We start from the raw sequence: 15395 nt of genomic DNA on the forward strand, positions 1-15395 counted from the left end.
AATTGTAGCTGCACTTCCTTTGACATTGCATTTGACAGTCAACAAGCATTTTTATAACCTCAGTGGGCAGGCTCAGTCTAGATATTCCTCTTTGGCAGGCAAGATGCAAAATAGTTTAAATAGTTCCACTGCTCATTTATTGCCCAGTGAATGTGCACTTGTTAGAGGGCTGCCCCCCCTTTCTTAATCTGTGGGATAAAATAGCAGAGTGTTCTTTCACTGCTCTTTGTGCTTACCTCTGTTTTGCCATTTAGGTCTTTAAATACTTCTGCAAAGGGGAAATGATTTGGTGATGGAGTGCTCCCACTGACCGATGGACTCAAAGAAGAGAAGGTAAAACCATTACTTCTTTCTCCCCTGTCCTTCTAGGAAAACACAACAAACATTTCCACACGTGTGGCTTCTTTTCACTTTAATTTTCTTCATAGTTATTAAGTAGCAATAGTGAGTGACAGTTGTGTTGATTGGTAGAAAAAGATATTAAAATAAAGCTGATGAATGACAAGCTTTGTTGCTAGTTCCTTTCTTATGCTTATGAAAGGCACAGAATGTCTTCATTTCATCATCTTAAAGCCTTTGAAAACATTTTTTTCTCAAATAATTTCAAGTTTTCAGAAATAGCTTTATTAATTGTAATCATCTTCTATCTTGAGAAAACTAGTCGTGGGTGATATTTTAAAAGAAGGATTAAGGTTGTGTCTTCCCTCCCATGAAACCACAGTATGCCTAATTACAATTTGGAGAAATATTATTTAGCAAAAGTAGAGAAATTTCTAGGTATTATGAAGTAAAGAAAACCAAAAAAGTTTCTGTGCCTCATGAAAATATTGGCATCAGTGTTCTAGAAAAAAGAATGTGAAAAAAATGCAACATCAGTGGTGACACACAGGAAAGCTTTGTATAATGGAAACCAGGGTATGTTAATATGCCCTTTTCTTAGAAGGGGGGCAGTTAGGGTACACAGTTATGCAGCTGTGTGTTTTATGTTCTTTGAACCAGAGTCATCAGAGGGATAGAACACGATGAGAATATGAAGGATTTTACTGGTATGTTATAAAGTTGGTTCCTAAAAATTTTAATAGGAATTACAGAGCTTAAACTCAGTGTAAAGTGAAGTATGGATTCCTAGTCCTTCTAGCTTCTTCATCACATACCTTTTTTACCACATTAAAAACCAAAATTTTAAAGTAAGACTCCAACTTGGGTCATGTTATATCTTTAATATCTAAACAAGGAATTAACATATTGAGAAAGTTAGAATCTTGAAATTTTATGCTACTGAATCATAAAACTTCAAAAATTAATCCACATTTTGTTTGCTTCTTAGATAAATGTGAGTAATTTGTGGGTTTAGATTATCTTCATGCCTTTTATATAACTAGTTGTTTTATCTCCACTTCTCTGTCATAACCAAGCATAAAATAGGTGCTGTTTAAATTATCTGACCCAGTCTCCTATGTGCTGGTAAAAGGTGCAAATTTCATGAAAATATTTAGAATGAAAGATACAGCTCTGTATTGCAGGAACATTTAAACAATTTTTCTTGATGTCTGTAGCTCAGCAGAGGCAGAAGGATCCAAAGAAAGAGGCCTGGTCCATGTCTGGCAGGCAGGATCCTGTTCTGTAACACCAGAGAGATTGCCCGGCTGGGGAGAAAAGACTGTTCTTCAGGCGGCCCTTGGAGTGAAACATGGAGTTCTTCTGACTGAAGGTATTGAAAAGAATGGCTTAACAATACTAATTAAAAGTCCAACAAATGTCTGAGAGTGTAAGATCAGGTAAGAGAGTTACTGGATACCAAATGTTTTTAATGAACTTTGCTGGAGCTTATATTCTTTCTATTTTCAAAATATGTTCTTACTCCCTTCATTGGAAATCAGATTAGTCTTAAATTTAAGATACACACCTTATCAGAAATCAGATTAATACTTATATTTAAGATATATAACATTTAAAAATTACATATCATATGGTATACAACCTGAAGACAACCACGTCTTGTTAACACTGGTGCTTTCTGTACAACCTAGAGGTGTAAAGCTAATTTCTTAATTTTGCCCAAAATGAATCTAATATTTTTATGCCATTGCATAAATTTTCTGCAGCTCTGACTTATTCAGTAGTAGTGAATGTTGTACATATTAACAAGTATGTCTTCTGCTTAACAAATTTTGTCTTCTGGTTATTTTATCTTGTCATGATCACTTTGTCTTTGAACAGTTGGACTGTGCTTTTGTAATAGCCTGCGATGGTAGCCATTAGTAGTGGATCAATGCTAGAGTTTGTAGGATGAGGCTAGGAAAGGAGCAGTACTCTTCATTTGAAGTAGCTTCCTGCAGTTTGTAGAAAGTCTCACTATATTTCAGAATGTTAAATGGTGTTCATTAAAAGACGAATAAATTTTGAATAATATATGCTTGAACTAAATGTCTACACTGGTATTTTACAGAGAAAAAAAAAATCCTATTTTGTTAAACCTAGAGGGGATTTAAAAGTGTGCTGATAAAATTTCTAGTTAATTCACTAACACCGCCCGTTCTTTTTAACTTTCAGATGGTGCAGTCTACAGCTTTGGGACTCTTTCCTGGAGAAGTGAACCAGCAGAGATTTGTCCAAGTAGCCCCATTCTAGAAAATGCCCTGGTTGGGCAGTATGTTGTTACTGTGGCAGCAGGGAGTTTCCACAGTGGGGCAGTGACAGAAAGTGGTGTAGTGTACATGTGGGGAGAGAACTCTGCTGGCCAGTGTGCGGTAGCAAACCAGCAGTATGTTCCAGAACCTAGTCCCGTCAGCATTTCTGATTCTGAGACCAGTCCTTTGATAGCAGTCAGGATTTTGCAGTTGGCATGTGGCGAGGAGCACACTCTGGCATTGTCAATAAGCAGAGAGATTTGGGCATGGGGTACTGGTTGTCAGTTGGGTCTCATGACCACTACCTTCCCAGTGACAAAGCCACAAAAGGTGGAACATCTTGCTGGGCGTGTAGTGCTACAAGTTGCCTGTGGTGCGTTCCACAGCCTAGCACTTGTACAATGCCTCCCTTCTCAGGATCTGAAGCCAGTCCCCGAAAGGTGCACCCAGTGCAGCCAGCTTTTGATCACTATGACTGACAAAGAAGACCATGTGATTATATCAGACAGTCATTGTTGCCCACTAGGTGTGACCTTGTCAGAATCCCAGGCAGAGAACCAGGCTAGCACTGCCATCAGCCCCTCCACGGAGACCCTTGACAGCCAGGGAGAAGTATTTGGGAACACGCTTGTACAACACGATATACCTGCACCTAACAAACTGAATGTTGGAAATGTTCAGACCACAGGGGGCGATGCCATGTCCCCCCAACTAGACATCATAGGAACAATGGAACAGTCTTCTGCTAGAAATACATCATCGGCAGTAAATGAACCTGCGCAGAAACTGTCAGATCACTCAAGGAGAGAGAACTCAGAGAACGGTGAAAAGCCAGTGCCATCCCAGGTACCTGCTAAATTTTATCATATAAAGCTATTGCTGGAGTTGAGAAACATCTGAGTTTTTCTTTAGAAACTTGAAAATGCCTAAGGTTTGGTAGCACTTTTTATTTTTTGAATTTGACTATAAACCTGTCTTTTGCCCAGCCGGGTGTGGCTCAGCGGTTGAGTGTCGACCTAGGATCCAGGTGATTGGGGTTCAATTCCCGGTCAGGGCACATGCCCGGGCTGTGGGCTAGCCCATCAATGACTCTCATCATTGATGTTTCTCTCTCTCTCCCTTTCCTTTCCTCTCTTTGAAATCAATAAAGATACATTTTTTTCAAAAAACAAACAACTCTCATAATGTAAATCTAGATAAGGAAATACCTGGATTAATTCAAAATTACTCTTTTTGTTCAAATTCTGGCCCTTTATGATGTTAAAGATGTCATGCTGGGCCTGTTTTACAAATAGCAAAATCTTCTTTTTTTCCCCTTAATAACCCCCCCCCCACCACCACCACCAAGGTACTGCATTTTGGCAGGCCTCTGAATAGTTTAACGAAGATTCTGTTATAGAACTGAAAGAGTTAGACCACCCAACTCTAAGCAGAGCCAAATACTAAACACCGAGGATTGCAGTGGAGAAATAGTGACTATTTTATTATGAATGGCGCCATCCAGGAGAATGGAAAGCTTAACCCTTTGCAGTAGTATTAAATTTGGACATGGGTGTCGTACTGGTCGGAATTAATTTCCATTGAAAGGGCAGTGATACATAACATGCAAGATTATGAAGGATAAACAAGATTTATGAACTGATACATGAATGAATAGAGTTAAGATTCATACGGTTCCTTGCTGTGGTGGCTGAGAGAAGACATACGACCGCAAAGGGTTAATACTCAAAAGCGCAAACTCACGGATGGTGAGTAGATTACAGATTATATAGGGCAAAATCACAAGGCACTGTGGGCTAAGGATTCAGAATCATGCTGGGAACTGATTCGTCAGATGTGTGGTAAGGGTAATAAACCATTTCTTCAGATCTTGAGGACAGTTCTGAGGTCTTTTCTGGTGTTCTGTCTAGTCCCATGGGAAAGCAATCGGGGTGTTCCACATTAGGGCTCAGGAGCTGAACATAACTTAGGTCAAGATGTTACCTTTAGCCTGCCAGAGGCTAGGCCTTGTGAGTCAGGCCTGGGCTACTGTCTTCTGCTCCTCAGGGCTTGCTGATTATCAAGGGAAAAGGCTAGGGAGAGAGAGAGAGAAATATGATTTCTAGAGCTAGGATTTAAAGCTAAATTTAATCAAAGTCCTAAGATCCTTGGTTTCACTTCCTTTGACTTGAATTTGTATACACTTCAGATTCTGAAGAGAAATCTTTTTCTTCTTTATCAGAGAAGGTTGCTATGTAGCAGATCCTTCAGTTGTAAGCAGACTTAAAAAAAATCTTACTGGCATTACATACTGTTTGAAATATTTTCAGTTATACCTTGGTCCTTACTGGGCTTTATTTGGAGGGGTGCTGGTGGTTAATATTTTCTCCATATTATTTAAACTAACTCTCATTTAAAAAATTCGTAATAAATGGAGAAAAGTTATTTACCAGTAGCATGCAGTAAAGTTTGTCTGCTTAAAATGGACTTCTTAAAATTTAAATATTTCTTTATTGACTTCAGAGAGAGGAAGGGAGAGGGAGAGAGAGATAGAAACATCAATGATGAGATTCATTGATCAGCTGCCTCCTGCACGCCCTTTACTGGGGATCCAGCCTGCAACCTGTATATAGTTTTATTTGATTATTAGAGTATCATCATTGAAATTTCATCTTTTTCAGACTTATTTTGTTAAACATTTAACAAAATGGTTTGGCAATGTATGTTTATATTAACTTTAATTCAATTTTTTCAAATAGTGTCTCAGTCATACAGCTAATTCATTAAGAATTTATGTGGTTTAGGAGAAGTTTTTTCTCTTCTGGCTAGATATAACTGAAAGATTATCGTACTTTTGTGAAATGAACCAAAATATTTGTCAATGAAGCCTATTTCTCACTATTCAATTTTATTATTGGTGGACTGGAACTCCTAAAATTATGTCTTTCATCAAAATTGTTGGTTATGTATTTTTTATTATTTTGTTTACTTATTTTATGTATTGTTAAATATAATTAAGTAGAGGAGCCAGTTAGAACAAGAGTTTAAATTTATATATGGTAGAGTTTTGTGACTTTTTCTACCTAATGGTAAGAACCCCTAAAATAGTCACTCCTAAATACCATTGCTGCTTCTATTAGGAGACTTAGTAAACAAAGGGTAGAAATAGTCATGCTAGTACTTCTGAACAAATTATATTGGTGACTGTGTCACCAAGGAAGCTACAGGCTTAGTATTTATCTTTTGTTTTATATGGTATATTTATTTTGTTGAATACAGGGTAGGGCAAAAGTAGGTTCACAGCTGTTCATATGGAAAATAATACAATAAATAATATTACAAGAATAAACTCTGTGTTTCGTGTACTTACAACTATAAACCTACTTTTGCCTGATTCTATATTTTATTTTTAAACATGTTTTTATTTATTTGAGAGAGAAACACCGATGTGAGAGAGAAACATCTGGCTACCTACGTCACACCTACTACTGGGGATTGAGCCAGTAACCTGGGCATGTGCCCTGACTGGAAATGGAACCAGCAACCTTTTGGTGCAACCAGCTGAGCCACACCTGCCAGGGCCTCCATCCTGTATTTTAATTAATGACTCACTTGCACAGAAATAGGTGTCCTGAATTTAGTAGTTAATTCAACAAATGTATTGAGTACCTACTGCATGTCAGGCACTAGTACCATGTCAGGTATTAGTTAACAGGAATTACTTCCTTTAGAAAATCAAAAGCCAATGTTAAAATTTTTTTGGTTTGGTTTTTAGTTCAGGATAAATTAAGGAATGTATATATACTTTTTGACCTTAGAGTAGCATAGGAAGCAAATTGTTTATTGTGACCTCTGTTGATAAGTCAGAAGCTTTTTGTGTGTGGTTAGTAGGTATATTTAATGACTTCCCTTTTTAGTAAATAATGGTGCTAGACAGCTCACAATAAATTTCAGCTGATTTTTCACTAAGATATTAGAAAACTTTAGTTTGCTTTTCTGATACAGCAATGAATAACACGAAGAACATTGGTTCCAAATGTTTAATTATTAACCTACCACATTTACTCTCTGCGGTAGCTAGAGCAAAGGTAATTCTTCAGTTTACCTAGCCCCTGGGTCATGGAAAATAACTCATCGATGAGACAGTTGAAGGACGTGAATTTAAGAGCATAAATTAGGGGCTGATAGGCCTGATGCATAACGTTTTTCTGCCTGTATATGTTGTATCTAAATTTCCATTTATAAAACATTTTAAGAAAAGCTTTTTTAAAAACAAATTTTTTTCTGGTATTTCTTAGTAGCATTCTGTGTAAATTTTCCTAAAAGTGATCGATAATAAAACTTTCACCTTTTCATCTGTCTATCCAGGGCTGTCACAGTATACTTCATATTAAAGATGATGTTTTTCATGCCTTTTTTCTCCTTTCCACTTTTACTTTGTTTAATTTTATGAAGGCAGCTGAGGCTTATTTTTACATACCATAGAAAAGTACAACACTGAAAAGGAAGTACTTTTGATGAGCAACTGTATATTTTGTGTAATCATTTCCATATAATGTTAAATCCATGATCAAGAGGACATATCTTTTAAAACTTCTTTTTAATTTTATTTTTTCTATCACCTTTTATCCCCTCTGCCTTCTTCCATCTCCACCCATCCCCTCCACCCCTGAAATTACTGCACTGTTGTCCATATTCATAGTTCTCTCTCTCTTTTTTTACAATCCCTCCCCCCTCCCCTTACCCCTTCCAGAACTGTCTGCCTGCTCTCCTTTGAGTCTGTCTCTATTTTGCTTGTTACTTCAGTTTGCTCATTAAATTCCACATATGAGTGAAATTGTATGATACTTGTCTTTATCTGACTGGCAAGAAGGCATATCTTTAAGTTGGAGATAAAGAGACCTTTGTTTTAGATTCTTATATTTGCAAATGGTGATGGATGTTAAACTTTTTTTTATTGATTGCTATTGTATAAGGGATTATATTTTTATATACTTTTCTTATGCGTATGTATTTTAGCCTCTTGTAGGAGAAGCAATTCCTAATCTTCACAGCCCACCAACCACAAGCACCTCAGCCCTAAACAGCCTAGTGGTCTCTTGCGCATCTGCTGTTGGCGTGAGAGTGGCTGCTACATATGAAGCTGGGGCCTTGTCTCTTAAGAAAGTTATGAACTTTTATAGTACAGCCCCTTGTGAACCTGGAGTTCAGGCAGGCAGTAGTTCCATAGGCCCAGAAGGTCTGAAAGACAGCAGAGAAGAACAGGTCAAACAGGAGTCCATGCAAGGAAAGAAAAGTTCCAGTCTTGTGGACATCAGAGAAGAAGAGTCAGAGGGTGGCAGCCGAAGGCTGTCCCTCCCTGGACTGTTGTCACAAGGTAAGAAAATAGCCAGGTTTGGTGAATTGACTTTTGCTGACTCTAAGATGCTCCTGACATCACATGCTATATTATAATAAATTAGCTTTCCTAATGGCTAAAGCGGACATATTTAAATGTCAAAATTTATTTAATTTTGGTCATCAGAGATCATTTTAAAAGAAAGTTATGTATTTGTATGCTCTAGTAATAACTTTGGAATGTCACTTTTCCTGATGTTTACTTCTGCTTGTGAACTTTGCTATGAATCACATTTTGTTGTTCTGGAATGTAGCCATGGCCTCCTTATTTCCTACTTGGCTCCTATACTTCAGGTAGATGAAGATGCAGATGCGACCATTGGTTACATGAGGAGTTACTGTACTTGCCCTGAAAGTAGAGATAATTTTAAGCTTCAGTAAGAGAAAACTTCATTTTCTGAAACCATTAGCAATAAATTCTTAGAATGTTAAGAATATTACACAGTTGGTCCTGTGCATTTCTTAATCAGTTTAGGAACCTCAGTCATCTAGACTGCTTCTCAAAATGTGTCCTGCAGACCAGGTATCTCAGCAGCATCTGGGCATTTGTTAGAAATGCAGGATCTCAGGCTCCACTCCAAACCTAATGAATCAGAATATGCATTATAACAAGATCCCCCAGTGACTAGTGTGTGCTTTAAAGTTTGAGAATTACTGGATTTGACCAGGAGTTGGCAAACTTTTCCTGTAAAGAGCTAAAGAGAGATATTTTATGATTTGCAGGCCATATAGTCTCTGTTACAACTACTTAACTTTGCCATTTTCCTTAAATGCAGCAGAGATAACATAAATGATCAAAGCTATATTCCAACAAAACTACAGAAACCAGCAGTGGACTATATTTGACCCACTGGCTATAGTTTACCAGTCCCTGGTTTGTACCACTTTGTGCAAAGCTCCAAAGTTAGGAACCCTAGACTGTAATAAAATTTATCTTTCTGCTCCTGTCCCTACACTTGTTCTGCTTATTTATGGTACTTCTTGTGCCACTGAGCACTTCTGTGGTCTTGCCTCCTAATGCTCATTGCCACTGGATTTTCATCTGTGCAAATAAAACCCTTAGTCTTGCCTGGCCGGGCGTGGCTCAGCTGTTGAGCATCAACCTAAGATCCAGGCGATTGGGGTTTGATTCCCCGTCAAGGCACATGCCCAGGTTGCGGGCTCGATCCCCAGTCGAGGGTGTGCAAGAGGCAGCCGATCAGTGACTCTCTCATCATTGATGTTTCTATCTCTCTCTTTCCCTCTCTTTTCCTCTCTCTGAAATCAATAAAGATATATTTTAAAAAATAATAATAAAAAATAAAACCCTAGTCTTGAGTGTGTGTATAAAGAAAGCCCATGAATTGTATTAAGTCTGAAGGAGAATCTTGTGCCAAAATTTTCTTGTTCTTAAATGTCCTCTACCATTTTACATTTGAGATCTCTTTGAACCACAACTGTGGAATATTGATTTTTGTTGTACAAAAATGTTATACAGAAAAGCGTTCTATGGCCAAATGTTTGGAAGGGGACCTGGATTAGGCAGATTTAAACAGGGCTTTTAATTGTCAGCCTCTTTAGCATGCTAATGTATGCGGAACTCTCTACAGGGCAGGCAGTGGGAAGATAGAATGTAGCATGCAGCATTTGCCAAACTCATCTGACTATTAAATCCCCATTTTTGCAGAGATCCTAGGGAATATATGCTTCACAATACCATGTTAGTGTATTTCTTTAAAAGTCAATAGTTTATCAAAATGATATCTTCCCCCCAGCCCCCACCCCCTATCTACTCCCTCACCCCATCTCTGGTTTGTTTTCAGTTTCCCCCAGGCTGTTAAGAAAAGCTGCTCGGGTGAAAACACGGACAGTGGTTCTGACCCCTACATACAGTGGAGAAGCAGATGCGCTCCTGCCTTCTCTGAGAACGGAGGTGTGGACCTGGGGCAAAGGGAAGGAAGGGCAGCTGGGGCATGGCGATGTGCTGCCCAGGTGAGTGCTCCAGTATTTACTGTTAGGAACTGACTTAAATAGCCTCTCCCCACGAAGGTTTCTAAGTCATTATTTCCTCATAAAGGAAATCTGGTCTCTTCTAACTCAAAGTTAATATACATCATTAACTCTGATTTAAAAAACAACTGTCATCTTAGTCTTGAATTTGTTCCTAACAATAAAGGACTGAAGTATCCACAGTGTACCTTTCCATCCCATCTTTGATGTAGAGGGTGTGGCAAAAGAAGGTTTTCAGTTGTTCGTATGGAAAATAATACAATAATTAATAAATACTAATACAAGAATAAACTCTTTCACATATTCACAACTGTAAACCTAGTTTTGCCCCACCCTGTACATTTGTTTTGGAACACAGAAAGATGTGTTTGGGATAAGGCTGTATTTTATAGGAACACTTAAATGGTTCAGTTTTTCAACTTATAAAAAAGAACCAACTTTTTTTTTTTAACCTGAAAGATGTTTCTTAACTGCTGCCAGAATAACTATAACCACAGTATTAAACCATGTCTACTCACATACCTCAAGTAAAAACTATTGTTTTGTTTGAGAGGAACTCTTAAATATTAACAAATTAGACAGTTGTGAAGGTGTGTAAATGGAATGATTATCTAAAATAGTCAGTTAATATTACTGTCTATCCTTAGCAGAGTATAGGCAACTATAGCATTAAAAAAAAAAAGACAACTCCCCTCTATGGTTGCATTTCATTGTGTCCTAAATCTCTCTACCATATGAATTGTTTAGTAGTTTGATGATTCGTAACAGGTTCTGAGTTATGGTGGTTAATTAGTAATTGATAGAAAAAGACTAAATTGAAGCCATCCAGAATTACTTATATTTAGGAGTAGATTGACAATATGTCCATTATTTTTATTTCAATGTTTTCTTTTGAAATGTTTATTATTACCCGAAAGCACTTACTCTATAATTTGAGAAAAGTCATAATCATGCTGAGAAAACTTCTTACTTTGAGTTTGTGTGTGTATGTGTGTGTATGTTTTTCTTTAAGGCTTCAACCATTGTGTGTAAAATGTCTGGATGGTAAAGAAGTAATTCATCTGGAGGCAGGTGGTTACCATTCTCTTGCACTTACTGCGAAATCCCAGGTAGGAGGCAAACTATTACAAGCTGATCTTAATTTCATGGAAGACCAACCTGATAAAATTGGACCATTACAGCAGTCCTGTATCTCACTAGATGTTTCCAGTATTTTATATTGCATAGCATTATTTCCATTTTACAGATAGGGAAGGGGAAGTTTAGAGAGATTATGTAACTTGTCTAATGTCATACATGTGATAGTAGAGTTTGGATTAAGCACTGGTCTACATGTCAAAGAATCTTTCTATAATGTGCTCTCACCTAAAAATAGAACTCAAAATTATCCGGAGTATTGGTGAATTTTCATAAGTAAGACACCAAGAAAAGAAAACAAAACATTTTTCTGTGTTAAAATTGTGGGACCTGAGACCAGCCAGTGTGACCCAGCGGGTGAGCATAGACCTGTGATCCAGGAGATTGCTCTTTGATTCCCGGTCAGGGCACATGCCTGGGTTGCAGGCTAGATTCCCAGTAGGGGTCGTGCAGGAGGCAGCCGATCAATGACTCTCTCATCATTGATGTTTCTATCTATCTCTCTCACCCTCTCCCTTCCTCCTCTCTCTGAAAATCAATAAAGATATATTTTTAAAGAATTGTGGGACCTGAAAGTCACCTCCAGAATCACTTAAAGCTAGGACCGTATACATAAACCCTCCTAATAAAAATAGTGGTTTTAAGTTATTCTTAAATATGTACATATAATGATTCTTCATCAATTCCTTTATCTTTTTAGAAAAAGTCAACAAAGGATTCTAAATCCATGAAATATTTTACTTTAAATTTCACATAGTAGGCTAGCCAAAAAACTAACATAGCCCATATAATAATTATAAATATTAGGAAAGAAAAGGATAACTTATTGTTATTAACATGATAAATCATCTAAAAGGCTTAAAAATAAGAGATTTGGAATGTGGTCAGTTACAAAATAAATATAATTGTTAGCTTTCTTATACACATAAAATAAAGCAGAAAACACCACGGAAAGAAGACACTGTTCACAATTACAACAGAAGTATTAAGGAAATAGGAATAGTCATAATAGGAAATGTGTAGAGCCCATGTGACACAAACTTAAGAACTCTTCTAATAAGTCATAAGAGAAAATAGGAGTAAAGGGAGAAAGGTTTTATTTTTAGATGAAATGAGTCAGTGTTGCCAAAATGCCATTTCTCCATGGATCATTAAATTAGTACAGTGTAAATTCAGTACAGTCCCCAAAATATCCCTATATAATATTTACAACTTGATAAAATGATCCCAAAATTATTCTAGGAGAGTAAACGTAGGCAGTGAGCCACATAAGTTCTGAAAATGAACAGAAGGATGAGGATTAGCCATATAAAGTATATTATAAAACTACAAAAAGATCAGTGGAATAAAAATATGCCTGTAGACTAGAAGTAGACCCAAGTGTACGTGAGAATGATGATAATATATGATAAAAGTGAGCATTTCACATCAGTCGGAGAAATAAGACTAAGTATTCAGTAAGTACTGTTAGAACCACTGGCTTCTTATTTGCAGAAGAAAATTAAGATAACTTTACATATTCTGTTTCTGGATGAATTAAAGATGTAGATGTTAAAAAAAGCTTACATGTAAAAGAACAAATCTATGTAATTTTTAAAAAATAAACCTTAGGAATAGAAAAAGACATGACATTAAAACCAGAAATTAGTAAGTAAAGATGATATGTTTCTCTATATAACAAACCATCCTAAACAGCAAAAACACCACAAAATTAAGATACATAACAAACTGGGGAAAAACATTTGTAACATATACGACAGTGTTATTACCTTCTACATAAAGAAAAATTGTCATTGAATATTTATATCCCATTCACAAAAGAAGAAATAGAAATGGCCAGCAATGAATGAAAAGGTGGTCAGCCACTTAGTAAACGAATTTAAATTGAAATAACATTAAAATATTTTTCACCTATCGGATTAGCAAGAATTGCATTTAATGCCAAATGTTGGTGAAGGCGTGGGGAAAAGGTACATACAGTGGTGGTGAGAATGTACATTGGACCTTGCTGGAAGATAATTTGTCAGTATGTATAAAAAATCAGAATGTGTGTATTTATTGACCCAGGGTTCTTTGCCTAGGTATCCCTCCTAAGGAAATAGATTTACGAATATGTATATTCAAAGATTGTTAAATACAATTTTTATATTAAAAATTGGAAAGACATTATTAATAAATATAATTATTTCATTGGGTACTTGATTAAACTATGCCCACAGGGGGGTTCCGTGTAGTTATAAATGATGTAGCTCTATTCTTATTGACATAGAGAAATGTCAGTGTATAGCATTAAGTAAAAAATAACAGGTCACAAAACAGCATTGATAGTATAGTCCCATTTTACATATACATTTTGTATATACATTATATCTAGTCAACATTCAAATTTCTGGAAACATATATGTGTATGTTCCCAGAACAAAATAGTTGTCTAAAGTGGTAGATTCATCAGTGGTTTTCACTTTTAAAAAATTTCTTTATATTGTCACAGTCTTGCACAGTGACCATGAATTACTTTTATAATCAGAATAAACAAAACTATGTTTATTTTGCATAGTCCCTGTAATCTAGTTTTCTTTTGTCTGTAGTAGAGCGTAAGTACTTGTGTTTGTCCTTCAGTTACTCTTCATATATGAGAAGGCTTTCCAGTCATTACATAATATTCCTGTATACAAAGCAAACAATCACAATTACTGTTTTTTTACATCACTTAGCTTTATTTTTTATCACTTTCTTTGTAAGTGACACTATAGGATAATTCCTGGGATTAAGTTCTGGCTCTGACACTTAAAATTTGTGTCCTCTCTGGATCAGTTTCCTTATCTATAAAAAAAGAATTGTGAGAATGAAACATTAATTAATACACAAAGTGTTCAGAACAATGCCTGGCAGGTAGTAAACACCTGAAAAATGTTAGTTATTGTTAACCCTTGGACTCGATCTTCCCATGTCCCCTATCTGCGCATTATCTCTGGTCTTGTTTAAAATGAATTTCCTTAATATCTGTTGTTTTAAAGAGTAGAAAGACTGGTATAAGTAATTTATGTCTAACGGTATATATAATACATGTATATACACATATATATGTTATTATAAAGGTTCAGTATTGACATGCAAAGTCAGATTCACAACTCTTACCTACTTTTCTGTGGTTTTGTAATAGGTTTACTCATGGGGTAGCAATACCTTTGGTCAACTTGGGCATTCCGATTTTCCAACAACGGTTCCTCGTCTTGCAAAGGTACTTTTGCAAACTTCATAACTTCTATAGCAACTTATTCCAGAATTCTAAGTTATAATACTTTATATTTCTCCATTTCATGTTTTAAAAAATTAGAACTGTATATTTGTAACCTAAATTTGTTTTGATATACTTAGTTTTTAAAAAAAATCTGAAACCACTTGTTTTTAAGCCAAATGTTCTTTTTTTTTTGATGTGTTATATTTACTGATGTGTTATATTTCTTTTCTTCTCAGCTTCCACTGTCATTGAGCATCTGTAGTTCTTTGCTCTTTTTTTAAAAGTAAAAATGAAAAAGTTTTCTTTTTAAACAGGTGTTTCCAGGACTATGATGTCGACTTCTGAACTTTATACTAGCAATGCCTACTTTTTGACTTCTCACTTATTTTTTACTTTTACATAACATTGTTTGGTGGTGTTATGTCTTGTCTTAGTTTCTTTTACATGCATAGTAATAGTAGTAAAACCTTTTTGTAAACCTTTTCATTTTCTGTAATGAAGTTAAAAATATAGTTGATTTCTTCACTGTTGTGTAAAATGGTTTTAGTTTATGTAATGCTATTCAGAGATTGGTCATTCTAGTCTCTTTGATGCAATTCTAGAGGAATGTTTCTCAACCTTTTTTCTGTTCCAACATCCTGAAGAAATACTAAATCCTTATCAATAGTATTGGTTCCTTATACAAGATTTGATTGTTTTGGGGGAGATAGTGAATGGGGAGTACACACAGTGATAGCCTAACAGTGGAATATGGAGCTCATGTTTTTGTAGTTTGATTCTCATATCTCCTCCACCCCAAGATGTGCTCCCTGCACTTAAAGTAACAGAGACTAAAAAGGAGAGTTAACCTCAATCCAGTGATTCATGTTAATACATAGTCCAGTGATTCATGTATTCAGTGTGCACTACATACACCATGTATAAGACTTTCACATGCTGCCTTTAAAAAAAATTACTGATTTTAGAGAGAGAGAGAGAGAAACATCGATTTGTTGTTTTGCTTATTTATGCAAATAAATTGG

The 15395-nt window shown here is 36.1% G+C and overlaps 1 protein-coding gene across 2 annotated transcripts in view; it reads left to right on the top strand.

Annotated features, from left to right (window-relative positions):
• The window catches only part of ALS2 (alsin Rho guanine nucleotide exchange factor ALS2), a 65639-nt gene that overhangs the window by 12152 nt on the left and 38092 nt on the right, over nt 1-15395 (top strand). For both annotated transcript variants that reach the window (XM_081141898.1, XM_081141899.1), the window contains exons 2-8: nt 255-333; nt 1557-1711; nt 2554-3476; nt 7629-7986; nt 9809-9977; nt 11008-11104; nt 14296-14373. In XM_081141898.1, coding sequence (XP_080998024.1) covers nt 314-333; nt 1557-1711; nt 2554-3476; nt 7629-7986; nt 9809-9977; nt 11008-11104; nt 14296-14373 — 1800 coding nt within the window. In that variant the 5' untranslated portion in view covers nt 255-313. The remainder of the gene's footprint in view (nt 1-254; nt 334-1556; nt 1712-2553; nt 3477-7628; nt 7987-9808; nt 9978-11007; nt 11105-14295; nt 14374-15395) is intronic.

The sequence above is a fragment of the Miniopterus schreibersii genome, assembly GCF_964146895.1.
Source record: "Miniopterus schreibersii genome assembly, chromosome: 7".
Lineage (NCBI taxonomy): Eukaryota > Metazoa > Chordata > Mammalia > Chiroptera > Miniopteridae > Miniopterus > Miniopterus schreibersii.